The 23,626-nt window shown below is 35.1% G+C and overlaps 1 protein-coding gene across 1 annotated transcript in view; it reads right to left on the reverse strand.

Moving 5' to 3' along the window:
* Positions 1-23,626, reverse strand: part of LOC121319753 (TBC1 domain family member 22B-like) — a 201,882-nt gene that overhangs the window by 26,552 nt on the left and 151,704 nt on the right. Inside the window, exon 12 of the mRNA XM_041257529.1 lies at positions 20,334-20,429. Coding sequence (XP_041113463.1) covers positions 20,334-20,429 — 96 coding nt within the window. The remainder of the gene's footprint in view (positions 1-20,333; positions 20,430-23,626) is intronic.

Here is a 23,626-nt window from a genome sequence, read left to right on the forward strand (position 1 = left end):
GTTAAAGCCAAGCCATATATATATATATATATATATATATATATATATATATATATATATATATATATATATATATATATATATATATATATATATATATATATATATATATATATATATATATATATATATATTCATTTATCTACACATCCTACCCCACAACTTCCTAGTGAAAAAAATATTCTAGAAATTTGTAGATTTGTATAGCAATCCTAAATTAGCTCAGGTGTAAACAATCACTGTCAAAATCACACACCAAGTTAAGTGGCCTCCACCGGTGTTAAACTGAAGTGATTCAAAAGATTTCAGGATGAATTAATCAGTTCCTGTAGGTTCCCTCTGCTGGGTAGTGCATTTCAAAGCAAAGACTCAACCATGAGCACCAAGGCACTTTCAAAAGAACTCCAGGACAAAGTTGTTGAAAGACACACATCAGGGGATGGGTATACAAAAATATCAAAGGCCTTGAATATCCATTGGAGCACAGTCAAGACTATTATTAAGAAGTGGAAGGTGTATGGCACCACCAAGACCCTGCCAAGATCAGGTCATCCTTCTTAATAAAAGCCCACCCACAAAAATACTTAATTCCAGTTACTGAGAATCACAACAGATACAAAAAATATTTTTAATACACACTTTTCACAAGGATTGTATGAATCTGTCATTAATTAAATTTGTTCCAACCATGTTCTACGTTGCTTAATTCATCCAAATAAACCTCCACCAGGTCCTAAAGCATTTTTTTCATTTTGTCTTTTAATATGCAGTGGAATGATCCTCCTGGACTGGAATTGGGTACCACTGCACTAAAGATTGATATTTGTATTTCATGAGTAACCAGTAATCCACCATACACCATTACCATTTGATATTTTAATATGAAAACATGCTGCATTTTGTTATTCTGAAGGTGAATGCAATGTCAAAGGGGTAAACAGTTTATTACTCAAAACATTTTTATGAGAGGTTCATTTTTATTTGCTATTTTTTTTAACCTTTCTTTCACATGTTGTGACCTTTTACAAATAGATCAGAGAATACAGAGTCACCAAATATGAGGAAGAAATGAAATCGAGTTCAGACAAAAAGGTCACTCCACACACTAGTTAGTACAGGTCCTGCAGCAGTTACTCATTTTCAGTCTTTTGTTCCATCATATCAAACTCAATACCTCAACAGAAGAGTGATCCTTGCTCTCACTAAATATTGCTTTCTCCACTGCACGCCTGACGTCTGTTAAATATCACTGGTCCTTCACTAATCTGATATTTTAAAGCAAAGGTAGTACAATTTTATGTTTTTGCTCATCTCCTTCAAAATGGTATCTGATCTTATAGCCACAGGGTCTTAAACCCCATCTCCTATAGGAAGTAGCTTGAGAGGGTAGGACCATCTCCAGTTGATTTCCTTGACAATCCGGTTATTAGTTTGAAAACCTTGTCAAGTTCTGGGAAAGAAAAAAAAACATTGTTGAAGTTGAAGAGACAGTGATAACTGGATAGGTTTCAACTGACAGCAGCTCAAATTGGTCAACAACTGGGGACGACAGCTATCACCCAGCTGAGAAATGGAAGGTGACACTTTGGCAGAACAATCTTCTATGAATTTTCTGATGTCCTCTGATAAAGTAGAGCGGTACACTGTCTCTTAATTAATTTCATATTTTGGAAGAGTAGGAATTCCAAAGAGAAATATACTATGTAGTACATACTGTAAGAGATTATGACAGCTTAATGGCTATTACCTTTTTCCTATCTACATCTTTTCAGACTTAACCACTTTGTCCATTTGATTATGACAGAGGAGAAAGAAACTGGGCATTAAGAGTACAATTTCAGTTTTAATATGCGACTGCCAATGACAAACGCAACCACAACTAGGGCTTCTAATTACCAATAAGTATATGTCAAATTGTCAAGCAGGTCACTGTCTTTGTGGAATGAGAATCACCTTAGATAACTAATCACAATACAAAGAAGACACTTTTACAACAGCTCTCCTTGGGGTTTCGGTATTATTGCTATTCTGTCACAGTGTATGGAAAAGAAAGAATTTTTAAACCTAAATTAAACAGCTTAATTCAGGGAATTGCTTCTCTTATGTTGAGCTCAACTTCAGCTTAATAATGCAGCATAATTTAAAACGGTGCAATTAGCCGTGTCATTCTGTCACTGGATCTGAATGAATGCAAAATAGATTCCAAAAATAAAAATCTGATCATAAATCAATTAGTTAGTTGCTCAACTGACATATTTGCAAAAATTGTCCAGAAATGTACTTTTAAATCTCTTCAGAACGTGAATGCAGTTATTCAGAAATAGGAACCGATTTGAACAAAATCTTATTGACCCAGCAATCAAGAGAAATGTCTTCATCTAAACAATGTGGGGAAGCTATAAAAAAGTCAATAAAATGCTTGGATATATAGCGAAAATTGTTTAATTTAAATCAAGGGAGATAATGTTAAAACTTTACAATGCATTGGTAAGACCTAATTTAGAATACTGTGTTCAGTTCTGGTCACCTCACTACAAAAAGGGTATTGCTGCTCTAGAAAGAGTGCAAAGAAGAGCAACCAGAATTATTCCTAGTTTAAAAGGCATGTCATATGGGCTAAAACAATTGAATCTATTCAGTCTTGAAGAAAGAAGACTACGCAGCGATCTGATTCAGGCATTCAAAATTCTAAAAGGTATTTACAATGTCAAACGAGGGGACACTTCAACAAAAAAGAAACATGGAATGGGTCACAAATGGAGATTAGATAAAGGGGCATTCAGAACCGAAAATATGAGGCACTTTTTTACACAGAGAATTGTGGGAACCTGCAACCAATTCCCCAGTAATGTTGTTGAAGCTGACACCCTGGGATCCTACAAGAAAATGCTTGATGAGATTCTGGGATCAATAAGCTACTAACAACCAAACAAGCAAGATGGGCCGAATGGCCTCCTCTCTTTTTTCTTTCTTATGCTCTTATGTTCTAATATGCAAGAGCCAGTAAAATAATCTTTAGCACTGCTCTTTAGGTATAAAGAGATTAAAAATGATAAAATAATCTATTCATCTGACTTCCATGTCACATCATCCCTTAATTGGATATTGAATAATTCTACTTTAAGACAAAATATTCATAACAGTTTGGCAAAATCCTTGCATGTGGAGTTATGCACATGCAAAATACCTACAAATGCTGACAAAGAACTTGATAAATCTCCCATAAAGATATAAAAATGAAAAAAACAAAAAAACAAAACAGATAAGCTCTAAATAGTTATCTGGAGTATTAACATATTTTTTTTAAATTTGTATTCCTATAACTGATCATTTAGGTAGATTTAATTTTATATAGTTAAAACAGGCATAAAACATCCAAGTATTTATTTAACTGTGGTACATTCTAATTTCTCACAGTATATTATGATACTAGGATCCAGTAGCAGCTCCTGACTTTAGTAAATTTCTGTGGAAGATTATTTAAAACACTGTAGCTTACAGAAATCCACTGGGAAGTTGAAGAGCAAGTTTGACCAGTTTGGTCCTCCCTGTTGAAGACGGTCCAATTTAGGCTTTGGATGACCTTTATTGTTATTTTTTATTCTTATTTTATCCTCAGTTGACAGTGAGGAAAATGGCATATGAATTAAATAAAAATCTACAATGTAATGTTTGGAAATTGAAACTTAAGTGAGTAGCCACACGTGACCCATAACCTGCCTGGCAACACATACGTCAAGATTAAATCTAATTATGAGTGGTGGAGGCTAACCGCAAACTTGCATCATGTATCCAATACAAATAAATATATTAAAACTTGACAGATAGAGGGTGTTTGTTGGTTGAAGACACACAGAATCCCAACCTTGTTGAGGCTACATTACCCAACAGCAATGCAGTAGACCTGGGACCTTGGAAAGCATGATGTAAAGCAAGCTTTCTTTTTTTTACTTTTACAAAATTACACGTAGGTTTGGCTTCCGTAGCCTCTTATGACAAGCCGTCAATTCTAGGATCACAATCATTTTGATGTTTTAATTATTTGTTTGGAATATAAATATTAGTAATGTTTAAATAATTTAGATCAACAAATAAAAGGCACAGTGTGAAATCATTTTAAATATAAAATATATGTTGTTTAGAGGGTGACCAAAAAAAAGAAGTATCTGTTTTGTTGTTTTTCTTTTGTTTTTTATTAACAAAGGTAAGTTTAAAAAGATATACTTTTATTTGGTATCTTTACCATTCAATCTCCCTCTGGCAATGGCATGTGGCTCAATCAGTGATTGTTCATTATTACCAAATTCACCCAATGGGTAAAATCAGACACACAATGCATGTACTCTACATTGCAGTGCTCTATATTAGTTTTAACTGTGTGCACATGCATGCTTTTCTTCATTTTATTTTTTGCATTTGTAATGGGGAATTACTGGTATAATACAATGGTCGTGTAATGGTTGTTCTAAATGGCTGTCACACCTTAAGTGTAAATGCTAGTACATGATTTAAGTGAACTACTTCTTGTAGAGGCTGAACAGAGGAGGACAGGAGATGCCCTTAAATCAAGTTCTTTCCACTCATCTTGCCTTATTGTGGAATCCTCAGGTTTCTATTTGTTCTCCTATCTGCAGTTCTTATTGAATTTTTTTGTCAAGTGTAATAGGTCTTTTGAATTGTCCTCACCATTGAGCAACCATGAAAATACCAAGGGCTAGCACACTTAAACATATCGATTTCCATTTGTTATTATAGAAGTCATTACTTTTTTTTTTTTTTTTTTTTAGCTAAATAGCATTTTACTGTACATACTTGTAAACACTGGTTTTACCAGTTGCAGTTTCCAATGAATTCAAGTCTAAAGGAAGGTAAGTTAGTCCAAGATTAGTGCAAGTCAGTCTGTAAAACCACCTGTAAGACAGATCTAGGCCTGAAGTAAGTTATTTTCATATTCAATGGCTGGCATTTTAAAGAAGACTATAGAGAATAAATGTTATAATGCTATAACTAAAAGACTACCTTTGGCAAATTTATCAAGCAACAGTTGTAACTAGTATTACTATATAATACTGAGTACCTAACAGTGTACAGGTACTGACACAAACTGCTGTTACACTTTTAATTAGGAATTAATATACTGCAAGATGGTGAGTTTCCATACCAAACAGTTAAGATATTCAAAACATTTCAATCCTGTTTTGTGTTCAGATTGCAGGGGTTTAATAATTTGTGAACACGAAGAACCACTCCATCTCTGATAACATTCTGTGTACTGGTTGTAAACAGTAGCTGTTTAAATGCCATTAGGTCTTATTATGCTCTGATGAATGTCATGGTAAGCTTTTGGGCCTTTGGGAGCACTACACATTTTGACTATTTTAACAATTGCACATTTCACTGATACAGCTGAAATATCCAGAGATCTAGGAAATATATGCAATGCAGAGCTGTTGCAGTTTTGCAATTGGCTTTACTTAGGGTTAGGGTTACGTGACTATTAATAGAAATGTAATAATGACCAACAGCACATCAGAAAACATGTTTATGTACAATTATGATATTCATTATAATTACGGCTTTAATTTTTTGGTTTTTGTTTTAGATTTGAGACGGGGTATTTGTCAAAATCAGCTATTTTCGGGGATGGAAAATAAACACCACTCATATACACTAAAGTTTTGTTTCTAATACTCATTATTATACATATCTAGCATACATAATTATAAAAGGTTAATGTAATATGTAGAAGTGCAGCCCAGTAGGATTGAAGAAAGAAAAACCAGGTCCCACAGATTTAAACCAGAAAGCACAAGCCCTAATTATAAGAGAAATAGCTCTTTCAAATGCAGCTGTTTTAACATTCAACAGTGCATGCGATTTATCCTACTTGTTGCCATTACCGGTCGTGTGCTTTCTGTAATTATCTTGTGATATATTCAGTCGAAATGTATATTACAGAGGATCTAGAAATTATTTAAACCTTCCCATGAATTAATCAAATCATAGCATAACAAGAACATGGTGAACAAATACAATGGTTTCAGTTTAATCACTACATCAACCGATATATTACTTCTGCAACATGCCAACTTCATTATTAACATTGGGTTGACAAACAAACTAGACTAGAATTAACACTAGAACCGTCAGATTTTTGAACCCAGAACCGCCACGTGGGTCACTTTGACCCATACATTTTTAAATGGCTTTGTTATGAAAATGAAAGACATACTATCAGATACAACTGAAAAGTTTTATTCACGAACATCATATCTAACATTTGCATTGCAGAAAAAAAAATTATTTAAATGGAAAATTAAACATAAAATGCTTTATTTTTAAAATGAGGTCATATACAGCATGACTACAAACTGTGAAAAAATATAATAAAATATACATTTCAAAAGAAATGGGTGTGTACATATACCGGTGTACAGGTGTAAACAGGTATAGTGTGCTGAGAAAAAGTTTGTGAACCCCAATGATAATTATGGAAATTCCATAGATTTACCATGACAGCCTTCTTGAATAGCCTTTTCTTAAATATCCAATAGGGTTTATATTAACCAATTCAAAGTCTTTTGAAACAAAATTATGTATGAATTAGACAAACAATGAGTAATTAAGATTCAGGGTATGTGAAAAAGTAAGTGAACCCCTGGTTTTATCAGCTCAATTAAGGGGATAATTAGAATCAGGTGTTTAAATAATTAGGCAGATCTTCAAGGGTGAGTTTGGGAGGCCCTACCCTACATAAAGATCAGAACTTTGTGAGTCTGGTCTTCACCAGGTGTGTGGCAAAAAATTACGCCACGATCAAAATAAATTTCTTGAGGACCTCAGAAAAACAGTTATTTATGCTCATCAGTCTAGAAAGGGTTACAAAACAATTACTAAGGATTTGGGGCTCCACCAGTCCACTGTCAGACAGATTTACCCAGTCTACAAATGAAGAAAGTTCAATCTCTCCAAGAACAAACTAGAAAATCATCAAGGAAGTCACAAAGAACCCCAGAGTAACATCCAAGGATTTGCAGGCAACTCTTGCCTTGGCTAATGTGAGTGTTCATGACGCAACTATCAGAAAAAGACTGAACATGAATGGTGTTCATGGAAGGATAGTCTGGAGGAAACCACTGCTCTCTAAAAAGAACATTGTTGCCTGTCTGAAGTTCACCAAAGAGCACAGAGATGATCCACAAGACTTCTGGAACAATGTTCTCTGGACAGATGAGTCAAAGGTAGAACTTTCTGGCCTCAATGGAAAACATTATGTTTGGCGAAAACCAAACACTGCGTTCGAACAGAAGAACCTCATCCCAACCATCAAGCATGGTGGTGGGAGTGTGATGGTTTGGGGCTGCATTGCTGCCTCAGGGCCTGGACAGCTTGTCATCATTGACACAACCATGAATTCTGCATTGTATCAGAAGATTCTAGAGGAGAATGTCAGGTCATCCATCCGTGAGCTGAAGCTGAACCGAAAGTGGGTCATGCAGGGTCACAGTGATCCTAAATATACAAGCAGATCTACAAAAGAATGACTACAGAAGATGAAATTCTGTGTTTTAGAATGGCCTAGTCAAAGTCCGGACCTAAACCCAATCAAAATGTTGTGGCAGGACCTGAAGTGAGCTGTCCATGCAAGGAAGCCCTCAAATGTCACTGAGTTGAAGCAGTTCTGTAAGGAGGAATGGGGCAAAATTCCTCAAAACCGATGTGAGAGGCTGACCAACAGTTACAGGAAATGCTTAGTTGAAGTCATTGCTGCTCAAGGGGGTGCCGCCAGTTACTGAATCTAAAGGTTCACATACTTTTTCACACATGGATATTGAATGTTGAATCATTTGTGGATAAATAAATGTTGAAAAAGTAACATGTTTTTGTGTCATTTGTTTAATCATGTTATCTTTATCTATTATTAGGACTGAGATTAAGATCTAATAACATTTTAGGTTAGAAATATGTGAAAATCCTCAGAGGTTCACAAACTTTTTCTCGGCACTGTGTACACACAAAACTATAAAACCAAAATCATTGTTTCTAATAATAACTAAAAATAAAATCTAACACTACGTCTGGTATGACAGCTGCATTGTACTCTATGGAGGAGCGCACGCGTCAGCCAGCTGACTGTGTCTGCATTGTAAACACATGTAAACTTGTACATACAAACCTGTAAAACCAAAATGTTCTCTAAAAGAGTACGTAAAGTATGTTTCATATTCGGCACATAAGTTGTTATCCTACCTGTAATTTCAGCTTGCTGTATTCTAATCAAAATGACTACTTTCAAGATTAAATATTTCCTTCTGATATATTCCCAGATGCACTTGTGGAACAAAAGGAAGGATTGTTGTCTCCCAGGTACATTGAAAAATAAGCAACTAGACATTCACTGATTTGGCATCTCGACAAATCTACACTCATCAAAGCACACTCTGTCTCATACTCAGTCTAAAAACAAAGGCTTGAAATAAAATAAAATAAAAAAAACACTTGTGCTAGGAGGAGGAGGCGGGTCTTGTTTGCTGCAGTTACAAAAACAATAGAATATCTTACGTTATTAAAAAATAATAATAATAATGCATGTATTGTAATGCCTGGGTCACATTGACCCACTTGGCGGTTCTAGGTAGAACTGTTTATAATGTTATCATTTTTGCGATTCTGGCTATCAATCCATCAGGATATTTAATTCATACATTTACGAAAAGTCAAAAACGGGGACACACATACAATTTACAACGGAAGAGTAATTAACATTTTAAATACAATATGGGTCACACTGACCCGCATGATGGTTCTAGTGTCAAAACGCTGTAATGCCATACAACTACTGTAAGAGGTTCTAATAGCTGTGTAGCTAAGCATGGTGAAATCAATGTGCAGCAAGTCTGTTATATCAAGTTATCCTTATGATTGTGATATTTTTGTAAGGTATATTAGTTTGTACATTAAAATAATCCAAACAGACCCTTAGCAACCTGCCTTGTTGTGTGCACTTCCTTCCTGCCAACATCTCACAGAGAAAATGTGATAACCACCTTCATGGTATCTGTATCACGAGAGTACTTTGCATTGTGTATTGGTTGCATTGTAATTATTACAGTCAATGTTTGGATTAGGAATGTCATTGTGGCAGGCTGGCGAGTGGATAGAGGCCCAGAGACAGACTGCAGTTCAAAAAAATAACTATTTTATTATAAATAAACACAAAATGAAAGGGCACAAGGGCCAAAACAAAGCAATTTAAACACAAAAAAGATAAAAAGCAAAACTTACAAAAATAACAGTTTCCAGGCTGGGCAATGCCTTCACTGGATTCAAAATTTCTAAACAACCCAAAAAAACCCCAACCTGCTTCCTCAGCTCCCTCTCCCCCAAATGAGAAGCAGAGGCCTCCTTTTATATCAGGTGGCTGGGCGCTGATTGATCGTTAATCAACCTAATCAACTAATCAACCCCAGCCACCTGAACATAATAAACCCAGGCAGGCAGGGGAAGTTAACCCCATCCCTGCCAATTTAAAAGGGCAGAGCTTTGCTCTGCCACAGTCATATTAACAGTTTTACAGTAATACATCACTAATATGAAGATACTGATTTGGTCCTAATTATTTTGGACAATAGCATAAGAAACCACTTATATTTTTATATTTTATATTAATAGAATACCCATTTGTCTGTTGTGATGGTAACCAAGCATGCATTTCAACTCAAGCTCTAGCATGAAGCAGGATTTACTGGTGCTCAGAAGCAGATGCCCTATGAGGTAGTTTATATGGACATGTATTCATTTGCTTTTCATTTGTATGCAGTGTTCAGGTTATTTTTCAATGTATTTTTTACCTAATACACAGAAAGGTCATATTTTGCAATTATTTTGTTAGATACAATGAAGTGCATGTTAATGTGATTACTCTTTGTTATTCATTTTTTTGGTACCTTCCACTTTTCTTAAAGCTTTGCTAACTGCTGATCATAAAAAAATAAATTAAAAAAAAAATTAGAAAAAAAAATTAGAAAGCAAAACAAGCCAAAAATCTTTATGAATAACCACGGATCAAACTGACGACAGTATTTAAGGCCATCCTATTACATATTAGCTTTAATTGTAAACCTGACACTGGTGTCTCCCTAGGCATGCAAGAGACAGAGAGCTCATTTGATGATCTGTACAAAAGCAAAATTAAACTCAGGTTCTGCTTTACCCAACCCCTTCAACAAATATGAAATGCTGATGGCACCGTTCTGAAAATGAATTAGTATTTGTTCTACAAACTGACTGTCTATATGATGTGCATAGTAATAAACTTCATAGAATTACATTTTATGCAGAACAATGCCAATCTATTGCTATTCAATACAGCAAAAATGTACTGTTGACCCCTAATGATCTGTTGCTGCAATCTCTTGTACAGCTCATTAAAGTGCAGGCATCTGAGAATTGAAGTAGCAGCATTACAACACTGATAACTATTCAAGCTGAAATTTACTTTAAAACACACTGATTAAACCCCATTCAATACAGGTCAGTATAATGCCTCAGCCAGATTCCGTTGTTATTGCCTGTATCATTCTTAATGTTGCAAGCTTATTATTCAGTGCAAGTTCATCCATATAATCTTTAGAAAACAATTTAATAACAACCTGGGGCAAATCCAATCATGCAAGGCACATTAAACAGCAATGTTTTCAAATGCTGCAAAACTAAAATGAGAAACGGTTTGAGACAGCTGATGAGTGATTCAGAAACAGGAGAAGGGGGATCTATTTCATTCCTTTGCTTTAATCACCTAGGGAGGAAAAGGAGCATGTGAAACTTGGTTTATAATGTGGCATTGTATTGAAGTTAATGGGCTTGACCTGATCAGCTGAGTGTTTACAAATTTGAAAACCACTAGAATTTGTATAGGTTGTTCAATTTACTAATGGCTAAAAGGGGGGGGTTGATCACGGAACTAAATAGCTAGGTCCTCTTCTAGCTGCTTCTTCACCAATGAACTTTAATGGAAATCTTGTAAATAACATAAAGAAAATGTGAAACTACCACAAACTCTAAATTACCCATTTCTTACTAAATCAGAATTACAACCCCCCAGTCCCTGCAAATTTATTTTACATAAGACAGAGCAGTTGCAGAAACATGTTTACTGTTTTGTCTCAGTATCACTAATCATTGTAAATATCTAAAGCTGTAGCTTTGTGTCTGTATACTTTGTGACTAAACATTTCTCAACAGGATTTCACAGTTTGGCAAGTTACGCAAAAATCTCAGACTATGAAATTAAGCTTGACAGCTAAGAAAAGCATGTTTCTAATATCAGATGTTTCTAATAAAGTACAAATTAAAAAGATGCACACATATTACTTGCTATAGCAATCCATTAATATTAAACGCTGTACAAGTTTTGCAATGCATATTCATGACATTTTTAAATTAAAAACCAAACTGTAAATGCGCTTATAATGACTGCGTCATCACAGATTTTATGCTCCACACATTTAATTTGTGAATGTGTTGCTGACTCCCCAGCCTTGCATTGTAAGAATCTGGCAGTATGAAAGTCTTTAAAGGCTTGAGGTACAGCAAGTATCCAAATTCAGGCTTTTTAAGTCATGGTTCAAAGAGCTTGAATGCTGAAAGTGTGACTCCTCATTTTAATTGAAATCAAACTATTATAACCGCAGATAACATGGTATTTGTTTGCTATATGTCCTGTTTCTGGTGTATAATCTCCAGACATCTCAAAACAACACAAAAAACGAAAACAGCTTTTCCTTCATTTTTACTTCAAATAGTCATATGCAGGGGATAATGCGTAAACAAAAGGGTAACTGATCTTATAATGAGGAAGACATTGCATTTTTGTTTATAGACCTAATGTACCTATCTTGATTTACTGTATCTGCTACCATGTATACGTCAAGTTCTCATCAGCTTGTTGGTTCCGTGCCTTGTTGGTGTTGGTAGCTGCACTGCTGGTAGGCCTATGCCAAGCAGTGTTTTAACATAATCTTCAGGTTTGAACAATACCAGTGGTGGGCTGACTAATCTGATGAACAGGAGCGATCACACTGTTGTTATTAAGAGCACTGTTTTCTTCGTGTTTTGCTGTTTGGGGTGCAAACAAACTAATAATTTTCTTATTCACAGAGGTTGCATCCTAAATATATTGTTACAGCACACTTTGTCATTCAATTCATGGAACAAGAAAACATTTTGATTGTACATGTTATGTACATAGTTTTTTGCATCAATTTCTAGCAAAAAGTTGGTTTTACTTTCAGGTGTTTGTTCCTCGGGTTAGATAACCTGTTAAAGGCTACTGAAGATGAGCTTATTGACAAAGTTCCACAACTACGAAATACTAGAGGTAGCTGTCAATTAGTCTAAATTTACTGTCATTTATGTATCTGCATGAAGGAAAATTGGAGAAGTCAATAAATTGATTTTCAGTACATTCACACATTTTACTTCATATATGTCAACATGTAGGACAGGTTTTCCAATTTTCTAAATTCAGCCCATTTCAAACAGGATTTCATTTAACTGCTACCGTTGTGGCAAATAATTGCTGGTGTTGGGGAAAAGCTGGTTGCAAAATGCATAGCCCTTCTTGATGAATCCAAGTCGTTTAAGGATTGAAAGTATAAAAAATGAGTTCAAATGAAAAGTATTGCAACAATTCTAACATTTTGCTATTAGAGACAACCTGGACTCTGCACAAAATATGTGTTTTTCTTCACATTGAGCAATGTTTTAAATATCAATACAATGTTGTGAAGATTCAGGGTGTCAAATTATTTAAGTTTTGACCAAAAGTGTATGGTAATCTCAAATTACCTGGGAAACCGAATACTTGAAAAGTTAACCTGTTAATACAATCTGACCAGTTCCTTAGAAGTTAGTTGAGGATTATTTCCTTTAACAATGGAGCAAGGAGCAGCAGTGAGGTTGTCTGTACACCTCTGCACCTTTGCTTTCTCCAACTGCAACAGTCTGTGAGATGGTTATTGTAGCTAAGGTCGCAAGCTAGCAGCTTAAACACAAATACACAGTCGCTCTTAGACATGGCAGAGGTGATGAAACACAAAATGCAGAGGAAGTTGTTGGTTCCAGTCCAGTTTCACTTTTCTTTGCAGGTAAAACATCTTCTCTTGAAAACGTTCCAAACTCTTTCTCTCTTAGGTTAATTATTCCAATTAACCCTCCTTTAGTTAAAGCTTGACATCAGCTCCCTCCAATTTGTTAATGGAGGGCCCTTACTTTTACACCCTATGGGTGGGGTATCAAAGGTGATTTTATTGTCCAGTAAAGTTATAGGTTTCAATACGACTATTTACACAGTCTGTGTAACAGTTAATATTTATGACACCAAACTTTATAGTTGAAAAGAATGTTGAAGTTTCTTACAAATCCATTGTTTGTCAAAAGATGTGTCCATGTTTTAGGCACACCACCTCTTAAGACAACCAACCAGCAAGTAGTAATTTGTCCCCAGACCCAACACATCCAGAAACATTCTCAAACTCAGCATGCTTTTTAAAGATTTGCAACAACATTACAAACATATTTGAAGTCTAGTTACTTTTTTATTAAGCTGCAGGCTTAAAAGAAGAGCACGCCCACTGCTTGTCTGGCAGAAATACTGTAACTAGCAAGCCAGGACATTCGGTGAAGTTTCGTTGATAAGCCTAAATAATGTTATTAACTATGCAAGTTACAAAAATGTAATTATTGAATCAATTGCACTCATTGTTCATGCTGTCGTGGATGTGGTATGGTTCAGCCCACACTGGGTAAGAAAAGCGTTTTTTTCTGACATGTGTTATATATTTTAATAAAATTGCATCTCTAAATAAAGGAAAGAGGCAAAGTCACATTTTGAATTATTTTGAGGAACTGGGCGAGAAAACCGTGATATGTAAATAATTATGCCAAACAAAAACACCACAAAAACACAAGTTCCATGCTTCATCATTTGAAATGAAAACATTCAGACTTACTGTGGATGGAATTACTGAATGCAGTAAAAAGCAAACATTCATAATAAACAGGATGCTCTACATGGCGACTGTGAATGCGTATAACACGATTTTAAAAGTTTTTTTTTTTTTTCCAATTAAATTTAGAGAATGTATACGTGTAACTAAATTATGTATAGGCTTTCATTTACGCAAATCACTTGTTTAAAAAAATCTAATAAAATAATATTTATTTAATTTATCGGAGAGGATATTTAAGAAAAAGAAAAAAAGGATTTCTCATTTATGGCACCGATCCCTTAACAGTAGAGTTACTATAACAATGTACTGGAATCTGTGCATTTGATAGATTCTGTAACACATCTAAGCTGTGTTTTCCATTATTATTATTATTATTATTATTATTAGTTTTATTTTGATCTTTGAATATAAGGTAGAAATAGTATTCCACCTTGTGCCCATGGAACCAACACAGGTACATCTCAATAGCGCAGTACAAATACAAAGAGAGACATTTACAAAGATAAAAATAATAAAACAAATGCATTTAAAAAGACCAAATTCCCATTGGACTTATTATTTATTTATTTTCAATTTTTTCAAATTTTTTTATTATTACATGCAGGGCAGCCGCTATAAGATCATTAACTTTCTTAAAAATGTGCATGGATGAATCTACCAATTAAACTACCTGTGTATCAACCAATGCCCATAAATTAACTGACCAAAAATTTGAATAGAGTGAGATCCCTAATTTTTTTTAATTTTATTTGTAGTTAAGTTTCTGCGATGTTAAGACATTATTTGCTTATTCAGGGTTTATTTCTTGGGAAATACTAGCCAGGGCTGTCAGTATCAGAATGTAATATAAAGAGTGTGTGTAGATGTGGTTTAAACACTGACACCTGCATAGCATTTAAACGTTCATAAAAATGTGCCAAAAGCACATCCCTACTATCTTGTTTATTTATTTACTAATAAACAACAATGGCTTGATCCCTAAGAAGATAGTGGTAAACACAATAAAAAAAGTCAGATACTAAGTCAGAGGTGGTAGCCACATACATGTGTGGTTTAATGTGTGTGTTCACAATATACAGTATAAACATTATTAAACATATTATTGCTTTTTACTTTTTATTTGCATTCAAACGTGCATTATTTACATGTACACCACATTAATGTTGCGAGTGGGACTCTTCCCCGTACGATTACATGTCAAATGAAAATGTGTACTTCAAAATAAACTTTAAAAAAAACAAGTTATCAAGCCAGAACATCAGTATTAATAAACATTCATGAATTGGTTGCTGTCAGATTCTACAAGGTATCCTTTACTGTACTGTTAGTATGTGCATCTGACTCTGAATACATAAATAATAATAACGTTATACAATTCTGTGACAAATAAATGATCACAGAGTGACTGAATAATATTAGCACAAACTGCTAACAGGATCTAGACTTATTAAATTTAGGGTACCCATGCAGACAAATCCTGAAGACCAAAAACTGATAACATGAAAATTAGTAAGGCTACAATAAAAAAAGTAATAGTAAAAGGTTTAAATAAACTGTTGCCTACACATGCAGAAGTACAGCACCTATTACAATAATTAAGGTTGTAATTATCCACCCAAAATAAATAATGGTAACTATGTTTCTTCCCAGAACTTCAATGTTAAATTATAAGAAACACTCTTTCACTGAAATGAGCTCCTAAATATATAACCCTAAATGAATGGCTACCTTGTATCAATGAGAGATAAATATGGAATAAACGACTACTGATGCATTACCCTCTGGGTACTTAGGGGTACGCAGGACGACTCAGAAATGCAAAAATATAAATTAAAGTAAAAGAAAATAATTATTTTGAATTGATTTTTGTATTTTTTTAAAAAAAAATTTTATGGTATTAGATATTAATTGCTAAACCACTGGGCATAAATATTTCATTTCTGTTAAGCAGCTCAAAGGTTACAGTCTGACTATAATTTTAAAATTATCACCCACTTATCGATTAAGAGGATTTTTATATTAGAGTGGGTAAAGCAGGCATCTGGCAATTCTGTGCTGCTCATGAACTTTGTGGGTTTCAACTCATCGTAGAACTGAATACTAAAGTGAAGAACAATGTTCCTGCATTTTTTTTAGAAGTATAAATGCTCCGGTAAACATACATAATAATCAAAATATGTTGACTTTTTGTTCTTTATTTATTAGATGCAGCTGTATTTTAGCAACAGTAATAGCGGCTGGCTGAATTTGTTTTCGGTGCTTGGTAGAATACTGTACATCCAGACTATCCTTGTGTATCATTTACCGAGTCAAAAATGTCTACATTTCTTACTTGCAAAAGAAAAACGCAGGATGAAAACAATTAACTGATGCCGTACCAACTCCAAAGCCATTATAATAAAGTACATAATAACTCAATAACAGTTGATGCAATTTTGTACAGTAGTCCATTGCATATCCGCCTGCCATGTGACCAGATTAACGGCGGATATACTAAAAAGTTGGACAATTGAATCCAATTGTCCAACAATTGAATCAGGTTTAAAATACCAATACACACACTATAAGCACTACAAAATGCATACAAATGATGTTTTTGGATTTAACTAGTATTAAGGATAAACCCCTTGTTTAGTAAGATACTCGGTATTGGTGCAGTACAGTATACATTTGCATTATTGTCAGGTGAAGTGCATTGGGAGTTTACCGAAAAAAAAGTAGTTTTCGTTTGCTTAACGATAAAGACTAAAACTCAGAAGTAGAGTACAGCGGTGACGCTGTGCAATATAGTGTAATACTGTTCTTATATTAATGTGTTGGAGCAAAGTTGTCTTGAATGTGGGTTTGTTTGAAGCGCAGTTTTTTTTTTTTTGTTTTTTTTTCCCCGCTGCCATTGCGATCAAAGACTGGACAAGCAAAAGCTGAATAGTCTCGACTTCGGGTTGCTGCTTCACCGAGTCCATTCCTTTCTGAAAGCACTCCATTGCTTCACTGTGGAAAATGGCTGGTTTTGTTTCATTGTCTTCGTCCTCACTTTCTTGTTTGTCACTGTTATTTCCATTTACCTCATCCACAATCTCTTCATTATCTAAAAGATAACAGACAGGATTTGCTTCGTTGCACCTCACCCACTGTTGAAATTCGTCCTCTGTAAGCCCTCAATCTTGAATGTAGTTTCAGCAGATTGGGTTCTAGTACATTTGGTACATAATCATTAACTGTTTCATCAGGTCCCAATTTCAGTTTCTTCCAAGCATTTTGTAGTGTGCTTTCTCATTGTTCTGCTATGTATCTGCTACCAAATAGATAACGTCTTTCAATGTTAACTTATTTACATTTTTAATAAAAACATCAGGACTTGAGGGAAGAAAAGAAGCTACCATTTTGTGATGGTACCTGCATTTCGTGGCTTCAATTATACTGTTGTCCATAGGTTGAATTAATGCTGTAGTGCTTTCAGTAAAAACATGCATTATATTTCTCAATTTACCAGAATTTCTGCTGTTGGAATGGCAGGGGCATTATCTAACGGCAGGACTGCTTTCTGTGACAGGCCCAGATAATGTAGCTTTTGTTTTACGCTAGGCACAAAATGGTTGTGAAACCAGTCATGGAATATATCTCAATCCATCCATTGCACGCTTTTGTAACTTGTACACTACAAGTAAAGCTGCCAAGTTAACATTTTTAAAGCGCCCCAACTTTGCTGCTGTTCCCACTAGAAGAGCCGGCAGGCGATGGGAGCCAGATGCATTAGCCCATAGCATTAGTGTTACCCGTTCCTTTGCAGTCTAGAATCCAATGGCTGATTTCTCCGAAGGTGAAAAAAGCCCTGTTTCATCACAGTTATACAGCTGATCGATGGTTAGCTGATGTGTTTCTATCATGGAATTCTGAAATGAACGGCTCTACTGCTTCTGTGTTAGCTGAAAGTTTTTCACCCTGCACAGTGAGCTGCTTGATTCCATGACTAGCTTTGAAATCGCTTCAACCAGCTTGGACGAAGCTTTAAAGTTTGAGTCACCTTCCAACAACTGATTAAATACCTTTGCTTTGTCACATAAAATAGCTCCTGAAATTGGAATTCCCTCATTCCGTGCTTTAACAAACCAGGTAAATACAGCTGTATCCAATTTCTCATCTTCCGTGCCTCTCATAACCTTCCGTTGCTTGCACCCATAGAAGTCTCTGAAGCAGACTTTTTTTTTTTTTTATATCTGTCTCAGTGCTCTTTACAATTCTAAAATCTTGTGCTATTTTTTCCCTGGTAACTCACTTTCCAATAGCAATTTTGCATTAGCGCTGTATACATAATTGACTTTGCTGATACGTCTGGCCAGGGCAAGTAAACAGTCAGGGTGGATATGTGATGGATTACTGTACTTAAAGTAAATAATATATAAATAAAACACTTAAAAAAAAAAAAAAAAAATTATCGCAAAAACAGGGATGATTTAGCAATTTTAAATCAGGACAAAAAATGACTGTTTTTGCTCTACTTTCTCTCAGAAAATGAACTACACTTCCAAATAGTGTTACCTGGTATAGTTCGTTTCCTATGTGCAAAAGGACAGAGTCCAGTAGTTATTCACATTGAGGTTTAGCAAGCGAACCAGACTCGGTATGTTTGCCAAACGGACCAAAACCACCTCTTAAGGTTTGTTCGTTTCCCAAGTGGACTTTCTTGTTCACACATCACACCAAACACACGAACAGTACAGAGTGTAGACCAAATCCTCTAAATGGACCCAGTGTGAACACGGCCTAAATGTTGCTGCCCTCTGGTTTAGGTTTTTTTGTTCGATTTGGGTCTTGCATATTCAGCAGCCACACTGCATGAAATTCCAGCTTAGACCTAAGGACAACAGTTTTAAGTCCTTCTACTTTAAAGTCTATACTACTCAAATAGGAACATATGTGCGACTAAGTACTTCAGTGATTATATACATGATTTTATCCAGATCCTGTACAAGCTACTTTTTTGTGTGTGTGTGTGTGTGGGGGGGGGGGGGGGGGGTCAAGTAGTTTGCTGTCCTGTGTAAGACATATTTGAACTAATCTGCAGATATCAAATTACGCATGAAAACCACAAACCAAACCAGCAAATCACAACACAGATATCAGAGGGAAATGTTATCTCTAAACAGGGATGGGATTTATTATCAGAACTATAGTGTCACATTTTCTAAGCCCTAAGGACTACTGAAAAATATGATTGCCACAATGCCAATATATTTTATCTGAGCAGTCAAATGACCATATCACATCCACCACTAGTTTGGTACTTTATAAATCTACACTGATTAAATACTGTATATAATTTGCTAAAGTTTTACAGGAAGACATACAAGCACACTCGTCTCAGACAGTTTCAGAAACACATCTTTAAACTCACAGCAAGGTAATGAATATCTCTTTGAGCGGTTCCAGTAGCACAATTTACCCTTGCAGTGAACCTGAATATGAATGTAAAATCAGCCTCACTGCACTATTACTGTGGATAATATGAAATCAGTGGGCAAAGCAAACACAATAAATCAACTAAAATGTACTAGTCAATTAATTTAAAATCAGTCAGTGAACTTTATCTTTTCTACTTGCTACCTGGTAACTTTGTTAAACCTTGGGATAAAAAATGACTAATACAGTAAAATAAACATTTAGTAAGAGTGCATGTGCATAGAACAACACAGCTTGTAACAAAAGTCTAAAGGGTCATACACTGATAGCAAAGGCACTCTGTGGTTTCAGTCTCAACTGCGGGGAGTAATGACTTACAGCCTGCCGTAGGGTGCACTGCAGAGTAAAAAATATATAATGTCATCAGATTTGTTAAGGACATTTTCAGGCTGGCTGGCTGTGGTGCTCTATTGATGTATTGGATTGGGACTGTGGGATTACTGGTGTATAACCATAAAAAGCTTCAATGAACACAACAAAAAACACACAGAAAAACCCATTTGTGTTCTTTGTTTTTTGGTAAAAAGTATTTCTGTATTAAGTAAAGATGATAGTTCATAATGAAGAGGGATAAAAAAAAAGGTAACATCAGAAAATTAACACTTATTTGAGAAGCCAAAATCATTTTTTCTTTTCATAAGATTGCTTCTTCCTCCTTAAAAATAAATTTGCTACTTTAGGTATTACAGCTCTAGGATAAATGTTAAAGCAGAGGGCCAAGGTCACCTTAGCACAGCTGCTGTCTTCGTACTAATGCAGTAACAATGACCCTGTGAAGTGAGAAGTTAATAACACTGTAGCAGTAAAGCAAACTTAAAGTAGACCATGACTGTTGCAATAAAAAAAGAAAACTCTACTTACTTGAAAATCTTTTTCCTCTAAAATTTCTTTCCTCCACCTGACGAGGAAGGCAGCACACACATACAAGTGGAAGTGTGAAAACCCCTCTGGCTCAGCCTGTTAGGTAGGGAGATAAGAGAAGTTTGTACAAGATGTGAATATGAAGCGTAATCATAAAATACTGGCTATACAAACAGACAAATGACGGACATGTGACAAAAACTAAACCAACTAAAAATAGAGATACAATTTTATGTCATTTAACTTTTTAGTGAATCAACCAATTTTTTACCCCTTGACCCATTAAGGCTGAAAACTTTTCTTTTGCTTTAAAACAACCTTGAGCACAGTTTGGTGTAAATCAGAGGGAGCAGGATGTTAACTGTTCGGTGATTTGACATGGAATGACTCGTTACCTCATCTGAAGCCCAGTCTTTTTAATACAATCTTACACCCACAATTACAAAAGGAACTCCCGTTACATTACATACTTCAGCAAAGACAGTGTTCAGCCTTGTATTTCTGCTAATATATGCAGATCACTCTATCTAATTTCAACTGATAAATTACTCTAGATCATCTGTAAATGTACAGTCTTCCAACTGGAATATGCATAATGGAGGTCATCTTGGGAGAAGTAATCTTTTTTTTTTTATTTTTTTTTTTACAATCCACACTTCACCCCTTTTTTCGGTTCTATCTTTTTTTTGCAATTGTGGTCAGTTTTATTTATTTATTTATTTAAAATAAATGATCACAATGTAAAATTAATAAACTGTAAACTACCGTAGTTTTCAAAGCACAACATGCACCTATTTATATATTATTGAGGATGATGAAGAGGGATGCATGGAATGTATTTAGGCACGTTATCTATGTGCCACACTTCTGGCGAGTGAGGTCTAAATGAAGCCGACAAGCAATAATATTAAATGTCCAGGCTAGGCCTAAGTTTTGAGTAATGAGTGGGGATGAGAAAAACAACAAAATAACCAAATAGGTCTTCAATCTTCATAAAGGAGCACAGGCAAACAAACAAAACAGCTGCAGCACACAAAACTAGCACCTTCATGCTTTTGGGTCTCAGAGTCCTTCCAGCATCAAACTGTACCCAAGACTAACTGATTGAGTGAGGGTCACACTCAAATAGGGCGCCTGACTCCACCCCTAGTTAGCCTTTAACCTTATTCCTTTATTTTTATGGCCAATCATTATAAAGGCAATGCTGCTCATCAATAATAATACACACACATGATTTTCTAATTTGTTTCCCCATTATCCCCTATGGGGAACTTTACACCCAGGCGTTCTCTGCAAAGCATCTGAAACACCCAGGTAGTGCGTTTTACACAGATATACAGCTATATCCGAAAATGAGAGTGTACGTTAAGCAGCTGGGACGTCTGTATAATTTATATCTGGCTTAATTTTCTATAGTTTTGCAAATTAGTTCAACCTATTCAGGCCAGTTCAACCTCAGCAATGTTGCGGTCAAACTGGAAGGACTTTGATTTGACACAGAATGACCCTAAACATGTCTTAAAATCAACATTAAACCCATCAAGAATATTAAACAGTACTGATTGTCATTTTGATTACCTTTAATTGGATTTCATGTAGAACTTCGATAGGAATGACCTTCAAACTGTCGATTATACTATTTTTAATAGGTTGTGCTAAACATGATTCTTACTGGCACGTGGACCACAACAATAAACTGCATGATATTAAATGTGTACCGCCACTGTTAAGCCATTGACAATAGTTATTGATGTATGAAAGCTTGTGCTGCCTAAAGTTTGTTGCTGATCCAGCAGTGGGCATTAACAAGCAGTACTATACCTCCTTATATATATATATATATATATATATATATATATATATATATAATATATATATATATATATATATAGCGACCTTTTCCATCAGCGTGGCCTTTTTTGTATTGTTTGAGACTCTTCTTCATTTAGTATAAAATGCAGCATTTATAACATTAATTTATGTAAAAACACATTTTGCTGTCCAATTTACTTTTTAATAAGGTCATGCATTCGTAAATTGGTACTGTATAACACATTTAGTATAATAATTGTACAGTAGTAAAGGCCTATTGTGCAGAAATCACACACACACACATGTTTTGGGGGGGCCTGCTGGGAAAGGTGGTTTACTATGCCTATTATTTTTTATGATAATAAGGCAGTCCTTTGAAATATATTGTCCTGTTCTGCTGATAAATTCTATTTACAAAAATCAGTTAACTGCTGCCAACTAAGGCATTACAATGAAAATGTGGCATTAAGGACTATAAGGTACATTTTGATAATCTAGACAATTCATCTTTGGAGTGCATGTAGACAGTATTATTTGTATTATGTCATTTCTCTTGTTTAAAAATTTGAATTAAAAAAGCAAGCTAGATTCTCTTGTGTTGCTTGTCGGCTGATTGTGTTGACATGGAATGGCAGCCAAGGATTGGTTAGCTTCGGATACCTGACCAGCCAGTGAGCGGGTCTTGGCAGGTTCTTGCGGCAGAACTCCCCTTTTGTAGTGGGAGCACACTGAAGCCAACTGTGTGGCAAACTTTATTTTCTAGTATACCATTATTAGCCATGTGGTTTACACTGGAGTAACCGTGCACTAGGGAAAGTATAGTAGTAGCAATGTGTAACTGCAGCTGGGGTGCATTCTCTGAGTAAAATACTGTAAATATTTTCACGGTCTGTGAAGTTATTGCAGATCAAATTAAAACTAGATCTGATGGAGGACTCGTTTACTTAAGAAGTGGTTTACATAACATTAAAAGTGTACTTTTTACGACCAAACTACGTATTGCCTTTTAAAGAACGCTAGTTTGTTGTGCCTCACTACATTTCATAATACCAAAAAAGTAGTTGATTTTGTTTTTTCAGTAAACTATGCATATGAATGAGTACAATGTGTCTGATTATGTATTAAACTAATTCTGCGTCTCACCTTTTGAATTGCGAAACTGCCTACCTCATGTATCATTTTAATTATTTTTCTTGCTCTTCCCTGGAGGAACTGGGTGATGGGAACTTAATTAATGGATACAATAAAGAAAAGTGCTCGTCTTCTTTCAATACATTCTGAGCACCAGTCTAATTTACAGGCTCCTTTTCTTTTCCAGACAAAGGGATGGATGAGATTTCAGAGTGAAACTGTTAACCCGTTAAAAAGAAAACAATGACATGTATTTTTCTGGGTCTTCCCATTATCATATATTTTTACGGCATTGTTATCATTACATTAAAAACTATGGAAAACGAGTGCATCTGGAAATTCAGCTGTAC

Source organism: Polyodon spathula, chromosome 8 (assembly GCF_017654505.1).
Source record: "Polyodon spathula isolate WHYD16114869_AA chromosome 8, ASM1765450v1, whole genome shotgun sequence".
Lineage (NCBI taxonomy): Eukaryota > Metazoa > Chordata > Actinopteri > Acipenseriformes > Polyodontidae > Polyodon > Polyodon spathula.